The 27,651-nt window shown below is 35.2% G+C and overlaps 4 protein-coding genes across 6 annotated transcripts in view; 3 read left to right on the top strand and 1 right to left on the bottom strand.

The window, feature by feature from the left end:
• Positions 1–3,902, top strand: part of LOC136411947 (uncharacterized) — a 103,344-nt gene extending 99,442 nt beyond the window's left edge. The window contains exon 25 of the mRNA XM_066394746.1: positions 981–3,902. Coding sequence (XP_066250843.1) covers positions 981–1,278 — 298 coding nt within the window. The 3' untranslated portion in view covers positions 1,279–3,902. The remainder of the gene's footprint in view (positions 1–980) is intronic.
• Positions 3,903–4,126: 224 nt separating this feature from the next.
• Positions 4,127–17,743, bottom strand: Tmep (Transmembrane endosomal protein). 3 transcript variants are annotated; one of them, XM_066394804.1, is made up of 8 exons: positions 17,475–17,743; positions 16,376–16,597; positions 13,114–13,279; positions 12,514–12,772; positions 11,332–11,501; positions 11,032–11,273; positions 10,408–10,492; positions 4,127–4,457 (listed from the first exon to the last, which is right to left on the bottom strand). In XM_066394804.1, the coding sequence occupies exons 2-8, from the start codon at positions 16,586–16,588 to the stop codon at positions 4,255–4,257; spliced, it is 1,338 nt and encodes a 445-aa protein (XP_066250901.1). In that variant the 5' UTR covers positions 16,589–16,597; positions 17,475–17,743; the 3' UTR covers positions 4,127–4,254. The 3 variants fall into 3 exon arrangements, with proteins under 3 accessions (XP_066250901.1, XP_066250900.1, XP_066250902.1); XM_066394803.1 differs by having other exon boundaries at positions 17,471–17,742; XM_066394805.1 differs by lacking the exon at positions 4,127–4,457 and adding an exon at positions 8,908–10,119 and having other exon boundaries at positions 17,471–17,740.
• Ldh (Lactate dehydrogenase) overlaps positions 9,978–27,651 on the top strand; it is a 158,719-nt gene continuing 141,045 nt past the window's right edge. Inside the window, exon 1 of the mRNA XM_066394816.1 lies at positions 9,978–9,987. The gene's annotated coding sequence lies outside the window, so the exon portion shown is untranslated. The remainder of the gene's footprint in view (positions 9,988–27,651) is intronic.
• Positions 18,206–20,877, top strand: LOC136412222 (type 2 phosphatidylinositol 4,5-bisphosphate 4-phosphatase). The gene is made up of 4 exons (XM_066395228.1): positions 18,206–18,371; positions 18,683–18,855; positions 18,937–19,146; positions 19,280–20,877. Exons 1-4 carry the CDS (start codon positions 18,302–18,304, stop codon positions 19,559–19,561), a joined length of 735 nt encoding a protein of 244 aa, XP_066251325.1. The 5' UTR covers positions 18,206–18,301; the 3' UTR covers positions 19,562–20,877.

Below are 27,651 nucleotides of genomic sequence, written 5' to 3'. Positions count from 1 at the left end.
GAAGTGAGCATGCTTTCTACTCTTCATAACAACGATATTGTTATTATGAAGTGTAATACTAATAAAACTGATTTCGAAACGAATCAGCCTATAAGAAAGCCCATTTGCATCAAAGACTACAATGAAAACATGGGTGCTGTTGATAGAAGCGACATGATCATCGGTTCTGTTGAATGCGTCCGAAAAAGCGTCAAATGGTACAAAAAAGTGTTTTTTCATTTGGCGGAGTTATCGCTAATAAATGCCCATCCACACTACCAAATAAAAACTTTAAAAAACTGTCCATTTCAAGTTTTCAAACAGATGTTATAAAGGGTCTATTAGAAGCCAATCATCAACCACAAACCAATTATAGACGTGGTAGATCTGCTGATGACGAAAATCCATTACACCTAACTGAAAGACACTTTATAGCACTCATACCAACAACACAAACAAAAAAAATGCCCAACGAAAATGCGTGGTGTGCACCAAACATGCCAAAAGAAGCGACACCCGGTATATACGTATGTAAGCAATGCAACGCCCCTCTTTGTGTGCTAGAGTGTTTTGAGAGGTGCCACACGCTAAAGCATTATTGGTTTTATCATTCTAAATGATCTTGTAAAATAAAAGATTTTCCTCCTTAATAAAATGTTATAATCTCTTAATATCAATTATTTGTGAACTGCATTTTTTGGTAGAAGAGTTTAGCTTCTACCTGCTCCGGACGTATCTTTACGGAATCGCTAAAAACATTGCGCATAGCGTTCACGTCGCGCGCTTGTAAATGCGTAGCGGAAAGGTTAAAGGCATCTAAAAGATTTTCATTCGACTATTTAGGCATGCGCAGTTGTTCTCAGTAGGCTTCATGGCTAATGACTTCATTACTTTTATATTACTCACCATTGTAGGAGTGAACGCCAAACTTCCCCACATCAAATGACCACATTTTTATACCTACAGCCATGGACAAACGTCTCTAACGAACTATCTAATAGGTTTCTACGAAGACTGGAACAAAGCCTGAAAAGACGCGAACGGACGGCCAGTCCGGACACGGATAGTCTCGACAGCGAAGAGGATTCGCCTATGGTGACCTCACCACTGTTACACCAATCAAAAGGGTCCAGAATTAAAGTGGAGATCTGTAAGAGTAACAGCATAAGCAAATTACAAACTAATGCGGGCTTGAACGGCAAAAATAATAAAGGCACTAAATACAAACATTGGGATTCGCTGCAGGAGCGTGCTTGGCCTAAAGAGACTGTTTCGGATAAACATGGTAATTCCGAGTAGTGGTTAGTGGCTATCCGGGAGATTCTCCCCAGATCTATTATTTTATTTAGGGGTGTAAAAAGATTTGTTTTATAGTTTTCAGTGGTTTGATATGTACATATTTATTGTTATTGAATAGGGTTTTAAACGCTCAATCATTAACCATTTACATATTCGAATTTAGCTTGCGTAAACTCTTCTTTTGCAAATACGACAGTTTTGTGATGTTGAATGTGAATCGTCCAATTTCGTTGTTCATAATTAACGCAATTGTATATTTAGCATAGGAACATAGATATATTACACATCGAGGGGATGGGAAGTACTATATCGTATAAAGTCTGAGCATGGAGCTTGTGGGGTTGCATCATGAATCGTCCCCTATAGATGGCAGCATGTACTAAACAAGGCTTACCTTTAAGTACAAAATTGTTTTATTACGTCCACGGTAAAATTGAAATTGGCACTACATCGTTTTATCTTAAATAGTTTTACCCATACTCCAGGAACTCTGTGAAGCCTCCCAAAATCGAGAGAAAATCTTTCAATTCCTAGATAGCGCTAACATTTCTTACCACAACTCACTTGAATAAGTTTAAAAATTTTAAGGGAAAACGGTTACTACAATAATTAATTAAGCAATGATGCAAAATTAACATTACCCTAATCAGAAGTATGGACTCATACATTTCGCGTTTCACATCGACCCAATGATAAAAATCGAAAAAGTCATAGGTATTTTACCTGTCGCTCCACCCGACAAGTTCAATACTCAGACTAGCTGCGATATACAGTAATTGCCCTAATGGGCAATGAATCGGACTGCTCTGGTTTGACGAATATTCATTAAGGCTTGTAAATGAGACTGATTTTCTACTATAACTAAAACTTAGTATTCGACATGTCTTTTTGCGTAGAAAGAGCTATTATTTCTCAACTAACAGGAGTTCATTAAAAATGTCTCGATAGATGTTGGACTATCAAAGGTATGTCTTGGATAAATTGAATTCTGATTACTTTTAAGGGTTGACTTTGTCACCCAAAGTTATGATGGCTCAATAAGCGCCATACGTCCTCTGCCTATCATAATCTTTTTTAATGAACACGCGTTATATGGCGCGGACATACAGCTTCTTTTATCTTCGGATTAGCTTAGGAATGTGTCAATTTGTATCGATCCTGAAAATCGATTTGAAGGAAGAAGCTCTAGGATTGAATTCTCAAGAGAAGAAATCAAACAATCTATAAAAAACTCGTTGCTGCATTACGTTTCTGGATCGCCACTTAAAAAAATACAATTTTCCGAGGAAGACCTCCAACTATCGGATCAATAAAATCAATTTTCACGGATCAAATCTCTAATTTTTAGGTGCATGAAAGATGTTTTGTCCGCGTCCTATTGTATTTTTAGCGTAACCAAATAGACGTAGGTCTCACACTGGAATATTCGACCTAAGCTCTTAGATAATTTTAACTGGGGGTTTTATATTAGATAGGCTTTAACAATTTTTCCCGGTCATTTACGAAGAGTCGAATAATCAGATTTAAACTAAGGGTTAGGGTGAGTGCTTACGCAACAGGGCACATACCCAAGTGGAATGGGTACCAATAGGTACCTACCTACTTATCCTAATAGGGCTGAAAGTTTGGCTCAGAAAATTTTGGGGGATATTTAAGAACACATCAATTTATTTTCTTAATCTGCTAAAATAATCCGCTTTCTTTCCAAAATTCGATATTTTTCAACAAAAAATTCAATATATCAATACAATCTCACAAGGCAAATCAAACGCTGATGGTCGATGAACTGTGACTGGTCCTCCTTTTCTCGAAAAAAAAGTAAATTTTGAACTCAAGATTAATCCTTAGGATAACACGGAAATAGTTAACATGAAAATAGAATAAGTGTAAAAACGTTTCTCCATCACAATCATCCACAACAAGTCACCTATGTAACTCTAAATATCCCCCAGGAGCTTAGTAATAAGTCAAAGAGAAAAAGGTCACAAAATCACTTTCTTTCCTATGTGTATTTTGTGAACAATTCATATTCATTCAGAAATTTTGTTAATTTCCAAAATTCACATTATAAAGGGTCCTTGATGGGTTGTTACACCTATAGTAAATTTTGAAAAATGGCTAAAGTGGCATTAGGCAACTCGATAGTCTCGAATGTCGTGTTTTCGACTCAATGGTTTATTTGCGGGTATCGCCTACTTTAACTTTTGATACCACTGTGATAAGTCTTCTGATCTCTTTTCGGAACTTTACTCTTCAGCAATATATAATTACCTAACTAATATTATAGAGGGAGCAAATTAATCGTATATTGATGCACAAATAAGCAATCTATTCACCTGTAACCTTGCACTCGTAATTCTAAAATATAACGGGTACCTACTCTTCAGAGCGGTTGCTTCGACTTGCAGTTTGCGAGAGAAGGCCGTTACAGAAGGACCATTGTTGTTGTTTTTTGACGAATCATCAATCGTATTTTCAACAAATTATATTAATTAACGTTTGAAAACTACATATAACATTTATAAAGACATCGTGCATGCGAAGATATTTTATATTTTCTTTGGTGTGTAGTCGTCATTACTGATAAACCCTTATTCTAATAATACACAGCTTTGTTTTCAAAACGTTGTTTTATTGTGCGCCCTTACGTGGATTTTACCGCAAATCACTTATCCATCGGTTAGGTAGGTATAGAGGGGCACTGCATTGAAATTAAAAGTGGAGAGAGGCAACGCCCCTTTACCCCTCTTTGCACTGAAATTTAAAGGATGCACCTACACGACTTAAAAAACATGTTAAGACATAAGTGAATGGGTCCGGGAATACGTCATTAATTACGAATCCTGTTCAACATTAATTTTTATTAATTTATATCCTTCGATCTATAATATAATATATAGCTATAACAAAAATAAATTAATAATGACTTAAATATCCATAGGTAACTACCTACGCTAAGATATAAATTGTAAAAAGTTAATTTTCTTCGTCCGAGCTTAGCAACATGGTTTTTTCAGTATAATTTTGAGAAATAGTTGAAACTTTTGAGCCGAGGCTTACAGGGGGTTTGGATCGATTGTCCAAGCTGTTATAGGAGTGGGGCACCGTCCCTCCACTGGGACTCATTGGATCGTCCGGGTCATATTGAGACAGTCGGATACCTCTACTGTTTTTCCCACCTGAAATAATTGATATAAAAATAACAATTCTCACCCTCAACGAAATCACCCCGGCCAACCGGCTCCACTCCGTTTCACCGGACTGTGAAGAGCTCCAGATCTGGCAATGTACAATTCAATCACGCTCCCTTAGGGTCCATCTGCTGATCTGTGCTTATATGGAAATTTTGGGCTTATAATACTTAAAATGGTCCCCTAAAATGTCTACGTTTGATTTTAGGGCACCTTGTATTAAGAAGGAAGTTTTATAAGGCGGCTCAAATTCCTCAAAGAATCGTGTAGCTTATACTATTTGTTTTTGCAAGAGGATACTGCACTGTTCCCGACTCAAAAATCGTATCGCAAAAAGCCTCAATTTCCGAATGGTTTCATTTCGTAGCGGCTGCATGCACAGCGATAAAGAAACAAACTTATGTTCTACACCATCATATCGGAATTCACAGCAACAAAAGAGTATTGTATATAACTTTCACAAAATAACTATTCATATGATTTACTGCGCTCGCCTACGACTCGTGCGCAAACGTCGTGTTCGTGAGTAGCATTTCATATTCGTTATGTAATGTATTGTTTCTTTTGAACAGGATTCTTATATACAGGTATCACCAGTTCAAGTCGAAATACAGGGTGATTCACGTAACTGTTTCATTAGAAACTTTTGTACTTCTAACTAATCTAAATTTTTCATATTTGGGAGTTAAACTAATATAGATAGACTCTACTTTTTAAAATATTTTGAAGGTCATATCACTTCCGGTTATACCGGAAGTCAAGGTCAACTTCCTTATTTCAAATGGAACACCCAGTATATTTTTGCATTTTTGGAATTTAGGGATTAAGTTGATTAAATTCTTATTAGGTACTCCTATACCTAAACCTAACCGTTTCAAAGATATTTTGGTTTAAAAGAAAAATCTGTCTAAAACACCATTTCTATAAAATTTAAAATTCTCAGCTATTATTGAAGCTGGCTTTACGAAAATTTGCTGACATGTTAACTAGATATGGTAGATTAGGTTAATGTGAAAAGTTTTTATAAATACCATACAGGGTGTCCAAAAAACATGTCATATTTAAAGAACTTTGATAGCAAAAAAGTCGCTTATTTCAAATGGAACACCCCATATATTTTTATATGTTTGAAATCTAAATTTAATTCTGAATCGATTACTATTAAGCATCCCTATACCTAAAATGAACGCTTTTGCTATAATTTGCGATTTTTTAATATCGTACACTAATAATTCTAAGTATCATAGTTGGCTTTGAAAAGAACATGGCTGCTTCCGGTAAAATGCGTTAATGTAATTGTCAATTTAATAAGTTCGCTCAGCAGTTTAGAATCATGAACTTTAATAATACTTATTCAAATAATGATATTTTAAATTTATTCTTTATTCATGGAGAGTGTAACAAAGTTTTGGAGAGAACCTGCCGTACATTCAACGAAAGATATTCGCATCTTCCGAAAATCACAAAGAACAACTTTAGGATATGGAATCAAATTTTTTAAGACATGGAAAAGTCGAAACTAAAAAGTCTTATTCTAGACCCACAATAAATAAAAAAATAATAAATCAAAACAAAGAAAATTAAATTAAAATAAATGTTCAATATGACCTCCATTAACTTCTAAACATTTCAAAATTCTTTTTTTAACTTCATGTTGTGTCACTTTATTAATTGTAATGGGGCGAAGGTCTTCAAAAGCTTCTCGAATTCTATCACAAAGATGTTGTTTGTTTTCTATGGAAACTTCATAAACCCGAGATTTTATATGACTCCATAAAAAGAAATCTAGGGGCGTCAAGTCGGGTGATCTTGGTGGCCATTTCCATGGCCCGTTACATCCGATCCACTGGTCTTCAAATGTCCGATTCATCTCTTCATAAACTTCATGGGAAGAGTGAGCCGGTGCACCGTCCATTTGGTACCAAACAGTCTGTAGCATATTAAGAGGTAAAGTGTCTAAAAAGTCGGAGACAATACCTCTCAATATATCTAAATATTTTGAAGTGTTTAAATTTTCATTGTAAATAAAATATCTTGCTTCATTATTCATAATCATGGCAAACACGTTAACACTAAAACTATCTTGATGACGGGCCGATTTGAATATTTGAGAATTTATTTCTGCCCAATAATGAAGATTTCTTCTGTTTATAAGCCCCCATTTTGTGAATTTTGCTTCATCAGTCCATATAATATTTGACAAAAATTATGGATCTTCCTGAATATGAACAAGCATAAATTCACAAAATTTACTTCTTCTAACTTCGTCTCCCGGTTTAAATGACTGTACAATTTTATAAGAATAAGAATGCATTCTATGTTTCTTTAGAATTCTCTGAATTGATGAATATGATAAATTTGTAAAAATCATTAATTGAAGATAAACAATTGCCATCATTAATAACAATAAAAGTACAAACCTAAATCATTAGAAGCAGTTCGAATAGAAAAATTCGGATTTGCATTAAAATATCCTAAAACGGTGATTTCATTGTCTTCGCTATTTATTATGGGTCTAGAATAAGACTTTTTAGTTTCGACTTTTCCATGTCTTAAAAAATTTTATTCCAATATCCTAAAGTTGTTCTTTGTGATTTTCGGAAGATGCGGATATCTTTCGTTGAATGTACGGCAAGTTCTCTCTAAAACTTTGTTACACTCTCCATGAATAAAGAATAAATTTAAAATATCATTATTTGAATAAGTATTATTAAAGTTCATGATTCTAAACTGCTGAGCGAACTTATTAAATTGACAATTACATTAACGCATTTTACCGGAAGCAGCCATGTTCTTTTCAAAGCCAACTATGATACTTAGAATTATTAGTGTACGATATTAAAAAATCGCAAATTATAGCAAAAGCGTTCATTTTAGGTATAGAGATGCTTAATAGTAATCGATTCAGAATTAAATTTAGATTCCAAACATATAAAAATATATGGGGTGTTCCATTTGAAATAAGCGACTTTTTTGCTATCAAAGTTCTTTAAATATGACATGTTTTTTGGACACCCTGTATGATATTTATAAAAACTTTTCACATTAACCTAATCTACCATATCTAGTTAACATGTCAGCAAATTTTCGTAAAGCCAGCTTCAATAATAGCTGAGAATTTTAAATTTTATAGAAATGGTGTTTTAGACAGATTTTTCTTTTAAACCAAAATATCTTTGAAACGGTTAGGTTTAGGTATAGGAGTACCTAATAAGAATTTAATCAGCTTAATCCCTAAATTCCAAAAATGCAAAAATATACTGGGTGTTCCATTTGAAATAAGGAAGTTGACCTTGACTTCCGGTATAACCGGAAGTGATATGACCTTCAAAATATTTTAAAAAGTAGAGTCTATCTATATTAGTTTAACTCCCAAATATGAAAAATTTAGATTAGTTACAAGTACAAAAGTTTCTAATGAAACAGTTACGTGAATCACCCTGTATAGGAATTGTGCAAGTGGAAGAAGAACTGCATAAGTTTTAATATGCTTCCGACAAAGATTAACAACAAAGTGGGTGGAATCAGTCTCCGCTTCGATGTTTTGATTAGTATCGATTTCGCTGCATTCGCATCGATGGATTTTTTTTTTAACAGATAAAAAAACACCAATGTAAATAAATAAAAAAAAAACAAATTACAATAACTTTACGCGTTAAAATGGAAATTCCTTACAGCCTTTACCTGTACTGCTCAATTTATATATTTTCTGATATCGTTTTAAACAGTAAACGAATTGTTTCGTTGATCAATTGACCTCGAGTCTACAGCCAATGTCGCTGGCTCGGTCTTGGACCCATCAAAAGATCATAAAAAAATATGAGCGAATACAGATCATCATATTTATCAATGAATACCTAAATTATGCTAAAATGGGAAAGTGTATAATAATTTATAAATAAGTAACAATTCGAAACTAATTTAACCTAAAATTAAAACTTATATCAGTAAAAATTCTGCAACTGTGAGAGACGTGGCAACTGCAGCTGGGCTGACTCCGCCCACTTCAACCGCTAGCCCTCGTTACACCTCACTGATCTTTGTCAAAATCATATGAATACTTATGCAGCCTTTTTCCACTTACATAATTTCTATGTTCCGACTTGAACTGGTAATACCTGCGTAGTTCATATTCAACGTAACTCTAAAATTGTGATACACTTGGTAAACTTCAACATGTGCCCTAAGGGCGGTGTAATGATCAGATATGACGAATTGTTTAGTTCGTTAGGATGGTGCTTCCAAGTTCATGGAAAGAATGTTAAATTAAGTAATTCGACTGATGTTGATTTGAGAGTAAAACACTTGCAGAAAGAATGCGTAAATGAAAGTTGATCCACTGGGTGAACACTGCCCAGGATAACCACAGTGAATGAATGCTCAAAATGTTGGTAGGTAAATAATAGTAAATATGCAGACACAAAAAGAAACCAAATAGTCGTCTATATACACCAAGCCAGTTTATTAAAAAAGAACGTCAATAACTAAATGAGAACAAAAATAATAGGCCAATTAATAATTTTAAAATTAAAATTAAATAATATACTTACTATATACAATACACTAAGTAATGGTAACGCATCAAGCGATGAAGACGCTAACAGACATGCGTGATCATAACACTCCAGGATAAGCAAATTCTACCGTGTAACTGTCACGTTTAAGGTCTGCAACTCGACAAATATCACTTTATGCGTGGTCTCTCAAGACCAAAAATACTCATTGAGGCCATTTTTGTGATTTATTTAACTATATTTATTTCTAGCAAACTAACAAAAAATATATAGAAGTCATAAACTCTACGTATATGCATTAAGTATCACTCATCTACATCAGAGCTATTCAACAATGATCATTTATGAACTAGTTAGGGTTTTGAGAGTAGATAATGGCATTAAGAGAACAGGTACTTAATATACAGTGGAATCATTAAAAAAAAAATAGTCAGAAAGGAAAAAATCTTTTTTTTTTGGGTTTTAGGGAGTATATACAAAAAATACAGAGATGTACAAGTTTCCAAATAGTGAAACGTGCGAGACTAAAAATACTGGTGCAGCAACAAGAGTTTATTGAAAAATACTGCGCACGATATTACCTATATCTGCAAGAGGGAAAGTTAATCAGGAATGAAATTTTTTCTCAAAATTTTGAACGTTTTTTGCATGGGCTTCCCCTTTGGGGGTGTACTACACATCTTTATATAATAGCAAGAAGCCTCCAATACAACTGTCATTAATACACAGAAAGCATATTCATTCCACGTTTTTGGCCACAGCGAACAAGGTCAACTTACTCCTATTAGCCTTTTTTAATCATATTTTTTGGAACCTTTTCCTTTTTCTGAGGAATTTCCCACTTCTCGAATTCAATCAAAGCAAATGATGGCAAAATTTCTTATATAGTCTTTAGGGTCATAACAACATAAACGAAATTTTACAACTAAAGCGAAAACATAGAGTCGAAGGCTTCTTCAAGAACATGCCAAATGTAAAAATTAGTCCCTGAGTTGTCGAAAATCCATAGAAAATAACAATTCGTATAATAATGTAATATGGTAAGGCACACTAGCCGTCTGAAGCGATATCCATCATGCAGGAGGCATGCGCTAGCCGGAATCACAGTCTCTCATACGGCTGGTGTGATATGACATCTGCAAAAAGCCGGTTCAACTCATGCATGTTACATGTCACATCCAATGAAGTTAAATACGATTTAGCTAATAACGGCCGCATTCAGCAGCGTCAGCAATTGTGCAATTACACGCTACCTTTCAAATATATTCGCATGTGAGTTATTTTGTTTAGAGTTTCGTACAGTTGCACAACTGTTGACGAATTATTCGGACAATAAGATAAAGTTCTAAACCAAAATACACAAAATATACGAAAAAACGAGCCGGCCTAAAATCTAAACAAAAAAAACAGACAAATATGCTTACCAGAACTATACTGCGTATATTGCTGGTACTGAGGATGGAAATTGTGAATGGCATCCGTCATAATATCCTTTGGATTCATTGTTTCCTATGAAATTATGACATTTTGGAAAAAAACTCAAATTATCCGTACCTGCTCAGATAAGAAGTCAATACGTTCAACACATGCTTTTGCACTCTGAAAGTAGTATTATTCCGCACATTTTCCGTGTGTACAGTAACAGATATTTAACTCACAAAACATGCAGTAAAGTGATACTATACCCCTTGTTCAAATAAATTTTGGGATTCGGCCATCAAAGTAACGTTCTTTCACTCTTCTACACGCAAATAACTATAAACACGTACGTGCGGTAAAGTTATACTTTCAGCCTGAAATTGCATATAGAAGCTTCCACTCATGCACTCATAGGAAAAACATTGTATTTAACATGTATGACGAGTTAAAATGACTTTAATGCACTTGACTTATGACCGAACCAAATTAATGGTCAAAATGACAGTACTTGTCATAATAAAACTTACACAACAGGTAAAAAATTAGCGATAAATCATGTTTTTTTTTCAAATGTCAGAAGTCTCAGACCTCACTTGCCCAAACATGCAAAACAAAAAATCTTTTAGTACCTTTAAACTGCTAGAAATGCTCTGCATGGTAACAGATCGTCCTCTCGAGTCAGTCACGCAACCCTGTACGTAAACCCTGTGCGGAAAAGCGTAGCGCAAAGCTACGGCAGCAAAGAACATTTCGATACAAATCAAGAAGTTCTGATACCCCGCCGACACGGTACCCGCCGAAGTTCTAGTACCGCTGCTGTCGATTATTGGTGATATCACGTCTGCCTTTTCAAGTATGGCCAATCCCACTCCTATTACGGAATAAATCGATGTAAGTCTTCTCGTTGACATGTTAACAATTGCATTTACCTTGCCAGAACGACAAGAAGATCACAGACTTGACTGTACAAAACTTAAGTACAGGCTCGAATGGCGTCAAAAGGTCGCGAGTGGCGAAATAGAACAGGAACAGGCCGTATAAGGCAAGGGAAATGGAGATATTGTAAATTATTGTTATGTAGATGTAGCCACCGTCAGGGCTGAAAATAAACCAATTTGCGAATGTTCTATAAACTCTCTGCCATATGTAATTAAACAAACCACGCATAAATCAGATGCAAGAAACAAACCAACTCACGAATAGCGAGTTCTTAGATAATTGCCAAAAACTTGTTAATTTCAATTTCGAATTAAATTTCTAATTGAATTTCTATTTAAAACTTAAATATAAATTAACGATTACAATATTTATAAACTATAACCGAAAAAAATAACACGTCCCATTATTCCTTGAGGTCTTTAATATTTTAATCTAATGGTTAAAAACGCCCTATTATTATGTAACAATCATTGAAGGGATGTGATCATTGGCCAAAATTCCATCAAATGGATTTTTTTATCGTCTTGACAGGCAATTAATTAATTTTTTTAGGCATTTAGACAGTTTCTTTTTCCTGATAAAAATATTTCTTTGAAAATCATCATTTCCAATTGAATGCATGACGTTTCATTGTTTCTTTATCTCAGATAAATTAAATCACTATCAGTATATTTAGATAACGGTTGCAAATAAACTAATCTTCAGGTAATCTGCCTGCATTCTTTCAAAGCAGGAATCTAAATAATTGCGTGAAATAAGGTTCGGGCAGCAATTAATCAATAATAAAATTTACATCTAAAGCGGATTTATCTATAAAACCGTCTTAATCTCAATTTTTAGAGGCTAAACTCGCAGAAAAAAAACAATTGTAACAACGGGAAAATTATAGCAGAAAAACCTCCTTAGATAACTTGATCCAACATAAATATAAAACAATCTAACGGTGTAAAATCAGGAGATCCTGCTGGCCATCTGGTTATTTAAGTAAAAAAAAGTGCCTGAAAACTTTTCCACATTTTTTCCACAAATATTTGCAGTTTTATTATTTTACTAATATATTAATAAACTCACTTGAAGAAATTCAAATATCAAATAACCTATACCTAACCCTATAATTGGGCGAAACTCAAACAAATGTATTCCTAGCAAAAAAAAAATTAAATTTCACTTACCTCCAATCACCATCATGATAATGACCGAACGCCTGAAGAAATATAATTATAAAGGCCATCAGCGGCTTAACCAGGCAAAACTGCAATGTAGCCTGCTTACAAAACCTCAAAAACCCAATAGTATAGGTTTTGCCTTGCAAACAGCAAGTTCCGTACATGCAGCTGGATCTAATAGGCTTGCCTCTAATTTCGGACATTATGTTGCCCTCGCCTCCGAGGTACTCGTAGCATAAGGACAAAAAGTTGTAGATTACAAAGGCTAAAATGTAACATGTCAGTTGACGGTAACTAACCGACATTAGCTGGGTTCAGAAACAAGACTTTTTGGACGTCAATTACTCTAAAAACTGACGACCACATAATTAGTTATGGCGCGTTTGTTGTTTTGTCATAATGTTGGAACTGTAGGAGGTTTTCTTCCAAACCCAGCTGTTGTCAATTTTCACTGGAGCCCCTCTGTTCCGAGACATTTATTCAAAATGGTAACTGCAAGTCGCCCCAATTTGGATCATATATTGCTCAAGGATCAAAACGAAATAAAACTGCTCGTACAGATCTATCCAGTCAATATCCCCAAGTACATCTAGTGTTTATAGGTACCTTCATAACAGTCTCTAACTGTGAAAAAGTATACATAGTAGCTCTCAGCATTGAAGAACAGCAAGCTGATCCAGGAGTAAGTTGCGTATATTGGGACTATGAAGAGAATACGCACGATCCATCGCTGCTCTGCGGGATTGGTGTACCATCGCAGATGGTGGTAGATCTGTGAGTAAATTAGCCACTTACTTCAAGCAAAAACATGACTCTCCCACTTTATGTTTTTCAAAATTAACGGAAATTAAAAAAAAAACACGCAGTGTCTCGTTCAACATCTCAATAACCAGGGAAGTACCATTTCGCGGGTTGCAGTTTCTCAAAAATTGAGCTCGTGATAATACGACAAGAAATTAAGCATCTAATTGTTAATTTATGCATTAATTCATTAATTGTAATTCATTACACTTATATGTTTTAAGATATGTACATTATTGGATGAATAGTGCATATACGTGCCAATTTGGACTTGGTTTTCGAACCTCCTGGTAACTTTACCGGCAAGATAATTTCCATGAAAACGTTGAAATCAGAGCAGAGTATCGGTCAATTTCTCCGTTTATATGGAAATTACCTTGCTGTTAATTTTACCGGGAGTTTTAATAACTGGGCCCTAATATATTAATATCTCAAATTTATTCAACTTTGGTGCGTAAATGCGTCTTTTCTATCTTCACGAAATATTTAAAAACAGTTACACAATAATATAGGTCAACTATACAAGAAAGTGATGCATTAGAGAGGGGTGCGCTCGAAGATGTACTATTACATCCCGGATAAGGCTGATTTCCTAACTGTTTACGGTGTTTACCTATTATAGTGCACCAGCGTAACGTAACGAGGCGTAATCGATATTACTCCTATACGGGCATAACTAATAATTGCGATGTGAAAGCTCTTGCCCTCGCTATTGCCGCTTAATTTCATTTTGCTGTGTGATAATGCGTTAAACATACGAAAACCTTCGTTATGTTGTAACCAAAGGATTCCTTTACGTACTCGCCGCCTTTTCTTGTGCCTGCTCTAATCCTTGAAAGAACAAGAATTATCTTTGGATAATCAGATGTAATTGTAAAAATCAGCTGTGACGTGTTAGCATGAGAAGAAACGCCATTAGACAAACACGTTTATAGATTAGATAAGCAGATTTGAAAATTCACGTTAAGGAGAATTTCGTTCTGAGTCATTTGAAATAAGCGCAAACAATGAAGTAAAGGCAAATAACGAATAACTTTCGTTTTCATTCAGGAGATTAGGTGCTTTGGATAATTACGTGAATAAAATAGCATCTGCAAGGCACCTTTATGAGGAAATATTAAATTATATCGCGTAGATGGTATCGGGATTGGTTCCCAAGACGAAATACAGCCATTGCGAGTCAACAAGTTTATTGAATTTAAATTGCAGCTTTAATATAGAACGCATTTTTTGGTCCTATCGCAGGATGTCAAAGAACAACGCGTCTAAACCGCAAAAAAAGCCTATAAATCCCGATAAACCCTGAAAAGCTCCAAAAATATCTAATCTAGGTTAAGAGAACAGTCACAACTTCATATTAAATGCACAAGACCTTCAAATCTCGCGTATATATTCAGAAATCAAGCAGGTATCACCTGGTGGTCTGACCATACGTAGAGGATGTCCCACATTTTTGTCTCTTTCACGGTCACTCAAAAATATTTTAATTGACCCAAAAGTGCTGTATTTCTTCTATTAATCTCTAGAGAATTTCAGTCAGTAAAAATCGAATGAAAGCACCACATGCCTAAGTATCCATTTATTCACGCTAAAACGACAAAATGCTGCTTTCATCGCAGCACAATTCTGGCCTGGAAGGTCTTTATTCAATCGACTTAGCACATCTAGCAGTTCGCGAAATCTCCGTATTGAGGGCCGAATTTGGGACAAGTGGTAAAACGATGCGTTAAATGTCACGTTACACATTACACACTCATACGCAATGCAGAGGATAAAAATTAAATACTAAATAGAGCAATAAACGGTCAAAATTCAAAGAATTCGCAGTGTAACATTCCGAAGCAGATCTTCGCAACATTCTCTACAGTTGCCACAAAGAGTTGTGTTCAACCTTGAACCGAATGTGGCCGCCGAAAGGTGAAATATGTGCTCTAACCGAGCTTTTTAAATAAAAAACATGGGCAATTTGTTATACAAATTGCTTATATTACACTTGCATAAGCGTGAAATCCAAACTGCCCCTGAACGCATGGAATCAGCGATTCAATGTCACATGGAAACATTAATTAAATCTTAACTGTCTTATTATTCTGGGCTGGACGTATCGATCTTGTCCTAATTGAAGCAAATTGTCCACTCTAGGAATGTATTTACTTTGATTTTAAATTTGCCCCAAATCAATATTCTAATTACAGGGGTTTCCATACTAAACCCAAAATCTACATAACTCGCCTGCCTGAATTTGCTGCAATGATTACCAAAAGTGGTCATTTGCCTAGAAATCACGAAACACCTGGCCACCGTCTCAGATCTCATAAGAAATATCTCCAAGATAGCGCCAATCATTCCTTGATCTATTAGTCCCTACACTAACCTTAGCCCAACTTCAGCAATATCAAAAAATGTATTATATACACCCTGTGTAAACGAAATTGATTAAAACTGTTGTTATTTTTTATCTGATAATAGCCATTGCAAAGCACTTCCTTATACGTATATTTGCGGGAATTTACAACTTTGCTACCTCGCAAGGCACCATTTTGATACTCGTAGAGAACGACTGGCGAATTCTTGACCTTTCTATAGTGAAAATAGTCGGATTGCGTGTACAACAAAAATAACAAGCGAAAACAGCTAGTCCAAGTCACTTTTACGGACCATTGACCGCTTGGCACTGCAAAGAATACTTTGTTTGGGTACCGCAATAATAATTGATGCTCCAAAAATGGATAGTACTGTACTGGGTCTTTATTTTGAATCTATTACTGAGCCTTTAACATGCCAATAAACTCACTCCAAAAGGAAACTAGCTTCGTTAGTGACGCAAATTTATCCACTGGGAATGATAGCCTTCATAATACGCTCGTTCAATAATATGCTAATCCTAAGCAGGATTTATTATTATGAGATTTTATTTTAATAGGAAAATTTTTCATTTTCCTTTAAAAAAAAACGGCAGTGTCATCTTTTCCAACCGAAAAAAGTTGTCATGCAAATTAAGTTAAAAAAAAGAGGAAAATTTTAATATAAGTGTGTGAGTTAAGCTTTTTTACATTTGGATTCTTACCTGAGAACACGTCAGAAACAAGGAGATTGCGACAAACAGACCTGCAGTGCCCTGCGCGAGTTTGGTTTGTAAGAAAATTGGTTCTGAAGGTTTGGAATTGGTGTAGTCAACAGGAACTACAAGAGGTTTAATTGCTGAACTGACAGTTCCTACGAAAGCTTCTGCAATGCCTGCTTCTGTGCTTCCAAGTGAGGTTGCAGAATCTGATGTCATTGTCTCTATCTGTAAAGAAAAGAATGTGTGCTTGAATATGAGGTTTCTGAAATGATGATTTTCTATACAATATATCTTGAATTAGCCTCAAGTTGCCTGACCTTGCTTTCCAATAAACTTTATAGACAGAACCAAGTCTATTGGGGGGAAATTAGTAATATGAACATTGAGCTGTGAGTTATCTACTCAACCCCAACATGATACTAACATAATTTCACAGTTACCAAACCACGACCCTACTATAAAAACTTTTGGATGCAATATCTCCAAATTGACCTCAAATTACCTAACTTGGGCATTCAATACATTTGGCTCTATTCCATTCATTGAAGTAAAGCTGCCAGAGAGAACACAAAGCTAGGAATTATTTACTCTGCCCTCTAAACTACTAATTTTGAAGATTGAACAATAAAGGCACAAGTTGAGACAGAGGTGGTGTTCTAGTTCATAAGTAGTGTTGTTTGGCTGATTGTATTTTATAGATTTATAATATTGTTGACTATTTTGTATATTTGAACTATGTAGATTAGGAATACTCAAGCAACTAAAACTGCAAATTATTATGGTCTTGGGTGTAGTCAAAGTATTAGTGCAGTCTGACAGTATTCTGGAAGGTACATATTCAAATTATTGCTGTGGGTGAAAGTAGCCTTTGGCTAACCAGAAACTAGCTGGACAATACATACAGAGATTAGTTTCCTATTAGTCACAGTCTATTCTTTCTTTTCCAGGTTTTCATCCTGCTTCCTACTTTGTAGTGTTTAAGGTCAAGGCAAAGAGAGGAATAGAAATTCAGGTTCAAAGCAATCATCCGTGCTTAGACATAACTTCCTTGTTAATTATCGACTATTCCATGACATATGGATGTTGTCTGCAACTCACCTACAGTTAAATTCAATGTTGATTTCTGAGAAGGGAAAATAATTCCACTTTGCACTAGCGGTTGACTAAAAGTTTAAGGTCTTCAAAGGAAGCAATTGGACTGTAACTCGATAGAACCACATAGTTTTTTAGCACTAACAACCATCAAAATCCGTTTTACTACACAATTTACAACGCAAACAAGATCCCAAATCCTTCTGATTTTTAATTTTAGGAATTCAATATAATACTGAAAATAATTTACGGCGCAAAATCCAAATAAATTATCCCGTTTACATTGAAACAAAATGGCTGTCATCTGTCAATGTTTAACAGGTGTCACGAAAGGATACACCATAGTCATCTATGTTAACTAACCTGATACATAGAAACATCATAGTGTATCAGAACGTCTTTGACAGGCTAACACTGGAAAGAATTAATATAATCTTTGTCTGTTCAAAGTTTACAGCCTAATTATCATAGAATTGTGTATAGTTTTGGGCCTTGGAGAATATGAAAAGCTAAAAGTGCTCGTAGACAGTTTGGCTCTGAAGGTCGTTTGAACAGAAACATTTCGAATTTCGAACGAGTCTTTTTCAAGGTCAGTCCGGTAAGCTCTCTGAAAATGTTAAGTTCGGACCTCGGCCACCTGTCATTGTCAATCTGACGGTTCACGGTGACAGAATCAATTCGGTTTTGACGTTTATTGTGTCTTTTGTAAATAAAAATAAAAAATATCTTTATGTACAGGGAGTTTACGTCGTAATTAAAATAATTTGGCAGAAGAAAATACGGATACGCCTTAGGAGTTTTCTTCTGTGGTTGTTTTGCCCATAAATCGTCTCTACGATGGGTGAAAATGAAAGACAGCCCCTTCTGGCCCAAGAAAACAACACTACTTACAACAGAAGTATATCAGGTCAGTTGTTAAAGGGATTACTATTGCAGTTTATTTTAAATCTTTCAGCGGATTTACTCATTATATGGTAATGATGAATAATTTTTATCTTCTTTTTAATAAGAAGATTCTAGTACAATATGACATTTCATTATATGTTATTAACATCTTTAGTCCTTAAGATAGATTAATCCTTATTTAACACTTATGGCGAACAATTTTCCACTTACTTAACCCCTAAGTCTATAGGTGAACCCACCCACTTTGAGTTGTAAAAGCTCGCTAGGTCTTATATTCTTACAGTATTAATATTTCTGAATTGTGTATTACAGGAGGTCAAGCTACAGTCAGTCCTATTGGTCCTGATGAATTACCACCACCATTTTATCAAGCCCCTGAAGGGGGTGTTCCTATGGTCACTTGTCGGGTTTGTCAATCCATGATTGATATTTCAGGGAAAAGAGAACAGCATGTCGTCAAATGTGCTCATTGCAATGAGGCAACAGTAAGTAATTTTAAAATTATTTTTAGACAATTGAACCATATGCACACTATGTAATACTTTTCATCAATATAATTATTTCAGCCAATCCGGAATGCCCCACCAGGGAAAAAATATGTTCGATGTCCATGCAATTGCTTGTTAATTTGCAAGAATTCATCGCAGAGGATTGCCTGTCCACGACCGAACTGTAAGAGGATCATCAATTTGGCTCCCAGTCCAGTGACCCCACCCGTGCCTTCGATGCCTGGCATGTGCCGCGTGATATGTGGACATTGTCAGGATACATTTCTGGTAATTTCATTCATTGAAAAACAATATGTAGAATAGTCTTTTCATGAAAGCCCTTTAATGTATTTTTATCTTTGCTTTTTCATAAGGGCTCTTTAAGTCAACTATGTTTCCACATGAATTAATTTTTCTTCAGTTTAACACGTTGAATAATGCCTTGGCCCGTTGCCCCAATTGCCACAAAGTATCCTCAGTGGGCCCCGACTATGCACGAGGTCGCGGCAACATTTTCTTCGTTTTGACCGTCATTTGTTTGACTGTAGGCGTTGGAGTAACGGCGGGTACGTATGCCTTTGCGAAGCAACATGGAGGTATCTATGTCGTTTACGTGGGAGCCTTCCTGCTGGCCGCCATTTTCCTGCTGCGTAGCATTTATTATTACTTCATGAAAGTAAGCATTATCGAGGGGCCAATGTAAAGAACAAAGGGTTTTATTGTAAATAATTTAGTAAGCTTTATGGTATTAATGGACAGAAGGGTGGTGAGGCTTTCAAGAGTTTTCACGTCTTTTTAAACGGGGGTTGTGATCTGTAAGCGTTCAAAGAAATACCTACTAACATGATTCATTGCGGCTTTTTGACCGTAATACTATGTATTAGTCATTCTATCAGAAGATCTGGAGTTTTGCGAGCACAGGAATATTCATGGAAAAACTACCTTTCTTTTAGCGAAATGCGCATTTATTATTGTTGGATTTAGAAGGCCACTTCTAAATTCATCTAATAATAAGTGTTAATACGTACTTCTAAGTTAGACGTTTGCCAAACTGGTCAAGCTTTGTAGATTGAGCTGTTAATATCATCAATATTTTACGAATCAAATCGGGAAAGAGCTAATTCTCAAAAATTAGGAGAGAGCCGAACTGGTGGTCACATATGGCAACTAAACTTTTGTTGTCATCCTTGCAAATTTCCATAACGTTTTGTCGTACCGATCTCAAAAGTGGCATTCCTCTATCAGGTAACTTAATTAAAAAAAAAAAGTGAAAACTCGTTTAAACTTCACGTTTCCCCATAAGAAACATTTGTTTCTCGTTAGTGATATTTTTTAATATGTGTTTTGTATATTCGGTTGCATTAGGTGAGTTCCAGCATGGTAAAATATAGATTTTTAGCGGTTAAATTTAGGTTACGTATCTATTTGTTATTTATTAATTTAATTGCTGTATGTGGAATACCAGTTCATCGTAGCCTTAGTGACACCAAAAGAACGTGCTCGTATAAAATTAAACTATAAGACGATGTGTCTATATTACGATACAGATATGAAGAGGTTGATTAAAGCAGGAAATTCTTTAGTAGTGCGGTATTCAAAGTCTGTATGGCCACACGTGGTATACTTACTTTTGAAATCCAACATTTCATCTCCAAAAAGAGTTTTGGTTGCCACTATCAAATTAGAAATTAATTTAAAATCATGGTAAAACTGTCATATTCTTCTTTAATAAGTGCCCTTTGGAGCGGTTTGAAATGAATACTAAAATATCTCTACGAACATTCCTTGTGAGGAAGAGTGTTAGTTATTTTTGCGATTTAATATTTGCTAAAATAAGTGTTCATTTGAAACCGACTCCAAAGGGTTTGAAGCATAATTTCTGCTACGTAATATTGACTTAAGTAAGTAAAATTTATGCAGATAAGTTGTATACAATAATTAATACAAATTAGCAACCTGTAGGTAGAGATTGTAATAAGCTAGCCGGCGTTATAGTAATACATTTATTTTAGAAATGTATGGAATTTTTCTCTTTTTTTACGCATGTGAGCTATATCCAAGGTAAGAAGGGAGTGCTCGCAAATGTTTATTCGTCGTGCGCATCAGGTTAACTGAATGAAAACCAATCTGAAATTTAACAGCAAAAAAAGAACTAATTTTAGTTGACTTTTCTCTTAACATTTCTGTCACTAGTTCAGTGGATATTTTCGCGTGATTCTTGTCAAATCTTCAACATCTGATTGTTGTGAACCACTTACATAAAATGTTCGCTATTTTAACTCATATCTATACTATGTAGGTCAGTAAATAGGAAACCGGAATTTATCCATAGAAGGCCCTAGCTGTCAAAGTAATTACCGTCAAACCACGTTATTGGTGCCATTTCCTTATTGACATTCTGTCAAAGATTTTCAACCCAGAACACTACAAGTTTCAGACAACATACTTTGTAATAGCGTTGAACATATCGAATTTTGTGCCTGAAAACTATGAATGGCGGACAGGATTGATTTTCTGTATTTGAAGAAAACTGCTACAGAATCGCATAGACTGCTGTCGAAGCTTATGGTGAACATGCGTTTGGTAACTTACAATGCTTTGAGTGGTTTAAAAAATTCAAAAGAAGCGATTTTGATGCGAAAAGCGAAGAACGTGGAAAACCATCGAAAAAGTTTGAAGACAGTAAGGATGACGGTCAAATCCAACAACTCGCAGAACAATTAAATATGATACGAAAAGCTATGGAAAAATAAGTTCCACATAAACTGAAAGAAAGACAGCAGGAAATAGAAAAAATCACTTGTGAAATTCTGCTCATCAGATACACAATGAAGCATTTCTCCATCAAATTGTGACTGACGATGAAGTGAATATATTTTGAGAATCCTAAGGGTAAAATATCATGGATACCTCTAGGCGAAACATCAACATAAAAGAAGAATCGCAGAAGGGTGTGATTTACTATGAACTGCTAAAACCTGGAGAAACCATTAATCCTGAACTCTACCGACAACAAATAATCAATTTAAATCGAACTTTGCGTGAAAAACGACTAGAATATAAAAAAGGTCAATGCAAAGTGATTTTGCTTTGTAACATCATCACACACAGCAAAAGTGGCCAAGGAAACGATTGAGGCGTTTAGTTAAGAAATACACTGGAGTTCAAAATTCATCGGACACTTAGTTATTTCTAGAAAATAAGCATTAAAAAATATTTAATGTTTCTAGTTGAAAGTTTAATAAAATTGGGGAAGTTAAGATTTTTCATACAATAAGAAAAAATGGAAATAAAAAAAGAAAACAACGTTACAAAAAAATGCATGTTCTGACGGATTCAAATCTAAACTCCTCGGGGGTCACAATAATAAAGGAATATCAACTTCATCCAAAAATACTCACGTTATCCTTTCAATGTGAGAACGAGCGTTATGTTGCATTAAATAAAAATTTTCACCGAGAAATGGCGCAAATGGCACTACATGCTCTTCCAAACATTGTTCAAGATATCATTCAACATTTGAGTTACCACTACGAATTGTGACAAGTTCTGTATGTACCGCTAAGGAAATGCCTGCCACATCATGGCGACCACCGCCAAATTGAATTCTATAAGAAAAACAACATTCTGCAAAACGTTCACCAATTCTTTTCCAAACTCTATTCCGCCCATCAGATGAGTATCTGATGAATCTGAGTTCATCGGTGAGAAGTATTGTACCCATTTCTCAACCCCAGAATGAAGATATTCACGAGCAAACTGTAAATGCTTTTGCTGGAGATCTGCAGTCAATACAGTTCCCGCGGCAGAATTTCTATTCCAGATTCATTTAAGCGCCTACGAAGCATATCAACGGAAACGGCGTTGGACAAGTGTTGGAACTGACAATGTACGTTCTGATGAAACGATCTTCAATTGAACTTGTTGTTCTTGGTTTACCTTGTCCTGGATTTCTGGTGAATTGCCCTGATTCCCGGAATACTAGTAATACATCTGATAAAGTACCTCGAGGAATTCCCAAGACATTTGCGATGTAACCAATACTGCATCTATCATCTTGCAAGGCAACAGCTTACGTTACTTGTTTAGGAGTCATAATTTTTTTGTTGTAATAATAAGAAACTGAAAATAGCACAAGAACTTGGTATAATGCCGCTTAATTTGAGATGCTCGTATTCAAGAAACTGTAATAATAAAAACTGTAACACAGGCAAAAGTGATTTAAATAAGTTGAAACAAAAAAAAATGTAGTGACTAATAAAATAAAAACAAGATTTCAGAAAAATATAAAAATTTAAGTGCCCGGATAATTTTCCCCTCCAGTGTACTTTCACATGCGGCTTCCTCATCAGACTTGACTCCATGTAATTTCTACGTACTTCCATCGATGGAATACGCACTTGCTGACCAGTGTTTCATTTCTTATAAAAATATTGGAAAATGGCTCGATGACTGATTTGCTTCAAAAGAGGAACAGTTTTTTTGGGGTATAATCCGCAAATTGCCAAACAGGTGAAAAAAATGTATGGCTAGCGATGGGCAATGCTTCGGATCGAACATTTTCTATCTTTTTCATACAATAAAGGTGTATTTTTTGTAAAAAAAAAAATCGAGTTTCATATTTACATACCTCGGAAAGGTTGATTTGACCGATTTGGGCGATATTTCGCATTGACCGTATAATTTCACAACAAAACACCGCCAGTTTTACTTTTACTCATTTAGTAAATACAATTTTCCGCTTTTAAAGTCGTACACGTAGAAATAAATTACGGCCACGTGGAAAATAATTTCGAGCACATAAAAATAAACTGTAAGCGCGGAGAAATGTACTCCGAGCACGCGAAAATTTGTTTCGGGGCGCACAAAAAATCAACTACGTAGAAATAAATTACAGACGCGCAAAAAAAACCACCCCCAGAGCGCATAAAAAATAAACTACAGACCCACAGTTTATTACTTTATTAATTTTGTTGATTATTTCAATAATTATCCAAATATCAACTTATCAAATCTTTGCAATCTAAGATAAAAACACGACTGAAAGTAATTTAGCGAATTAATTTCAATACCTTGAAGATAATAACTACAGGATGTCCCAAAAATATACCAACAAACTTTAAGGAGTGATAGGAGACATACAAACTTTTTTCTTAATCCCCGCAAATGAGCAAAAAATGCAGTATGGTTTGGGTATTATAATCACTTTTTGATTGTGTCAGGCATTTTTTTATTGATAAATAACAGATGGCTTGCAATAATTCCTCAAAATGTTGGCCATTTGCTTCAATATAAAGATTGCACCGTCGGTTCACTGACTCGCGGACCCTATGGAATATTCCGGAAATAACTTTTAGAGGTGTGCAACTAGCCATTATTCTTGCAAAGACATCTTCCTCATTACGAATAGGCGTTTCATAGACGAGCGATTTGAGGTAAGGCCAAGGGAAAAAATCCAGGGTGTTGAGATCAGGAGAACGCGCCGGTCAGGCTACAGGACCTCTTGCAAACCATCGGTGCATATCGGTAAGTTCTTTAAATGAGAAATTAACGTCCATTTTCAATACCAATTTTGATTAAGAAATCTACAAAATGAACGGTACTATGAAAACTGAATAATCATAACGTACAAATAATACCTACTTCGGTGTTAAAATTGGTACATTTGAAAGGTCTAATTGTGCTAAAGAAATGTTTGTGTTCCTCAATGACACACGAAGTTGAAGCAAAAAATATTCAATGAATTCAGTGGTGTCCAACTAAATCCAAATTTAATTTAGCTATTTAATGTAACTTAAAATAATTTATTTGCCCTACGGCCTTAAAGGCGCTTTTGCGGGCATATGTTCATTAAAGAAAAAAGTTTGTATTCGTGTTCCCCGCCTCCCCGTAAAGTTCGTCGGTACATTTTCGGTACACCCTGTATAAGTCGTTAATTGTCAATGACATATCTAAATAACAAGTGTGTGCTTTTCGATGATGATGGCATCATCGGCATCGTGTGAAGTGAGCGATGAGGTAATCAAAGTTGGAATTAACTCAACAGGAAACACCCGAATAGCGTAAACGTGCGCGTTTACGCAAAAAACTCCCAGCGCGCTCTCAGTTCCTCCTCGCGTTGCCTTCGGTGCGATCTACTCCACTTCGTTCCGAATTCGAGAATTCGCGTCGAAATTCGTAGGATTTTTAAATTCGAAGGTAAATATACGCTATACTCATAATGCGTATAATAAGTGGGTTATTGCAGTGTGTTTGTGCTGCCGTTCGTCGTGAATTTGGATGATTTTTATCGCGAGCAGTAAATATTTCCTGAAAGCGATTGCTGCGATTCAGCTATTTTATGCAAATATTAACTGAATTTATTGTATTGTTTTAGAGGCTTGTGTAGATCCCTTGAACTGTTAAATGCAGCAGCTATTGTTGGCTTAGGCGCAGCGGCACCGCTCCTGTGCGCTCCTAACGGACAATAAACAATACCTACATGAAAAAGCATTTCAAATAATGTAACTTGAAAGAGAAAATTCGCATTTGCTGTTTGTACAGCCCTTTGTGTGTCTAGTGGCTCCAGATCGATGGCATTGCGCATGATTTCCCCGGATTCCCGTCCGTATCCCACGGGAATATGGGAAGAAACAGGGCAAAATGTAGGGTGCGCTCTATTTTAAGGAATGATCGCATTACAGTTTACTTCGTGCCCACTATTTTTGCCCGTGATGGGTGTTAGTCATGAAACGTGTTATCTTTCCTGTCTTTTTACATGCGGGCGCTTTTAGTTTTGTTTAAACGCCCAAGACAAAGTTGCTGCTCCGGGTTTAGTTGAACGCGTCGCTTTAAACGAAGGCACGTTTGATGAGGTCGTGGCTTAATTCTGAATGAGAGCTGCTAATTCTTAATTAGTTCAAAAGATCGCCATTAGTATTCCCCCGGCAATAGATAGAATTTGGTTATACAGAGTGCCCGTTTCTGGGACTCAACCGTGGTAGATCTATCTCGGTAACCATAAAAGATTTTGCTAAATTGGGGCAAAGTTGCGTAATTCGAAAATTTTCGAAATTGAGAAAATTCTTATGACTTTTTAATGAATTAAAAAAAAACGAAATTTTGGAAAAAAGTTTTTACTTTTTCCGTAGCTAATTTGACGACAAAACTCAAAATGATTGACACTTCATTATTGCAACTTTCCCCCTTCTACACCGTAGCAATGTCAAATTTGAAATCCGATGTTTCGGTTTCGTGCCACCATCAATCCACTTTTTTTCTCGTGGGCACCATCTCGGATTTTCATATTTTTGAATTCAGTTTTTTTCTCTAATTACGATGATGCATCACATGTTAAAGTTACGTCTTGCGCTTTGTTGGAAATATCAGTTTGATACTAAATAGTAAGCGACTCAATCAATGCCTTACGTTTACAGTTTGCGGTCTGCTGCGAGGTTTTTTTTCAATGATCACCAGAACAGTGATGGATATTCGGAATCAGAATATTTATTGTAGTCCAACCACCACTGGATACTTCAGGAAAAATAGGTGTCTACTTTTTATCATTAAACAAGAAAACTAAACTGCTTGACCAAACTACTATTATCTAAGGAAACATACAACACAAGTTCTAGCTGCCATACAGGACATATCAGTTACAATGAAATTATCCTTGAACCTTAGAATATTGCTTCTACCGAACCTCCGTTAAACCTGAGACATGCATAACATATTAGTTAAATGAAAATTTTTGCCCGTTATGAGCTATCACGTTTAATTTTAGCTTCGAATTCGTTCAGGAGATATAGTGGTACAGCATAGTAATGACGTTTAATATATTTGGAGGACCTTAAGTACAGAGTTAAAAATGAGATCTTTCATAGTTCCCCATAAATAACAGTCTAATGGGGATAGATCCGGTGAACATACCGGCCAACATATCTCTCCACTAAATGAAATGTTTTTATTTTGAATTCGATCTACTTGCACTAGAAACGCTAATATCTTAAACAAATATGGTGGGTTGTGAGGTCCGATTTAAACCCTCATTTTTTAAATCTAATTTATTTTGAGATGTTTTTTCTGGTTATCCTTAGACAATATTATGAATGAAAATTTTATTAAACGTGGACAGTATATTTTAATTGAATGCCGATCCCATTTTGAATATTATATTTGCCCTCCAACAATTAACGTTTTATTAAGTAAGGGCATATAATTAAAAAAAAACACTTGAATATTTGCGTAATAAACGATTGGAGTAGTTAATTAATTGTTTATTTGTGAATTAGCCATATTGCTAGATAAATACAGGGTCATTTAACGAAAATTTAATACTCTCTTAATCTTGAGAAATAAGGACTTTTCACTTCAAACAGATTTTGAAGGTGACGAATTTTTAAGTAGAATTCAACCCCCAAACATCACCGTTATGTGTATGGTTAAAAATATAAAAAATTTAAAAAAAAAGAAAAATAAATGGATACATAAATAAATAAATAAAAATAATCAAAAACTAAATCAAACACAAAATCAAAACCATATGAATTTCTTATCAACAAACAATTTTTTTTTCATTCTTTACAGTACTATTAAACCGAGTTTGTACTGCATTTTTCATAAAATTTATAGCTGTTTTCTCAATAATTAATCGATAGATTTTGAATCGCGTTACACCATTAAATGTAGTTCTGAAAGATCTTTAATTTGAAGTGTCACATGTCCCTTCATAACATTTAAAATTTTTCATAAGGTGTTATAACGCGGATAAAGGTAAAGTTTGGGGGTTAAATTTTTTTAATAAAAATTCATCTC

This window comes from Euwallacea similis, chromosome 11 (assembly GCF_039881205.1).
Source record: "Euwallacea similis isolate ESF13 chromosome 11, ESF131.1, whole genome shotgun sequence".
NCBI classification, from domain to species: domain Eukaryota; kingdom Metazoa; phylum Arthropoda; class Insecta; order Coleoptera; family Curculionidae; genus Euwallacea; species Euwallacea similis.
This window is presented reverse-complemented; position numbering and strand designations above follow the sequence as displayed.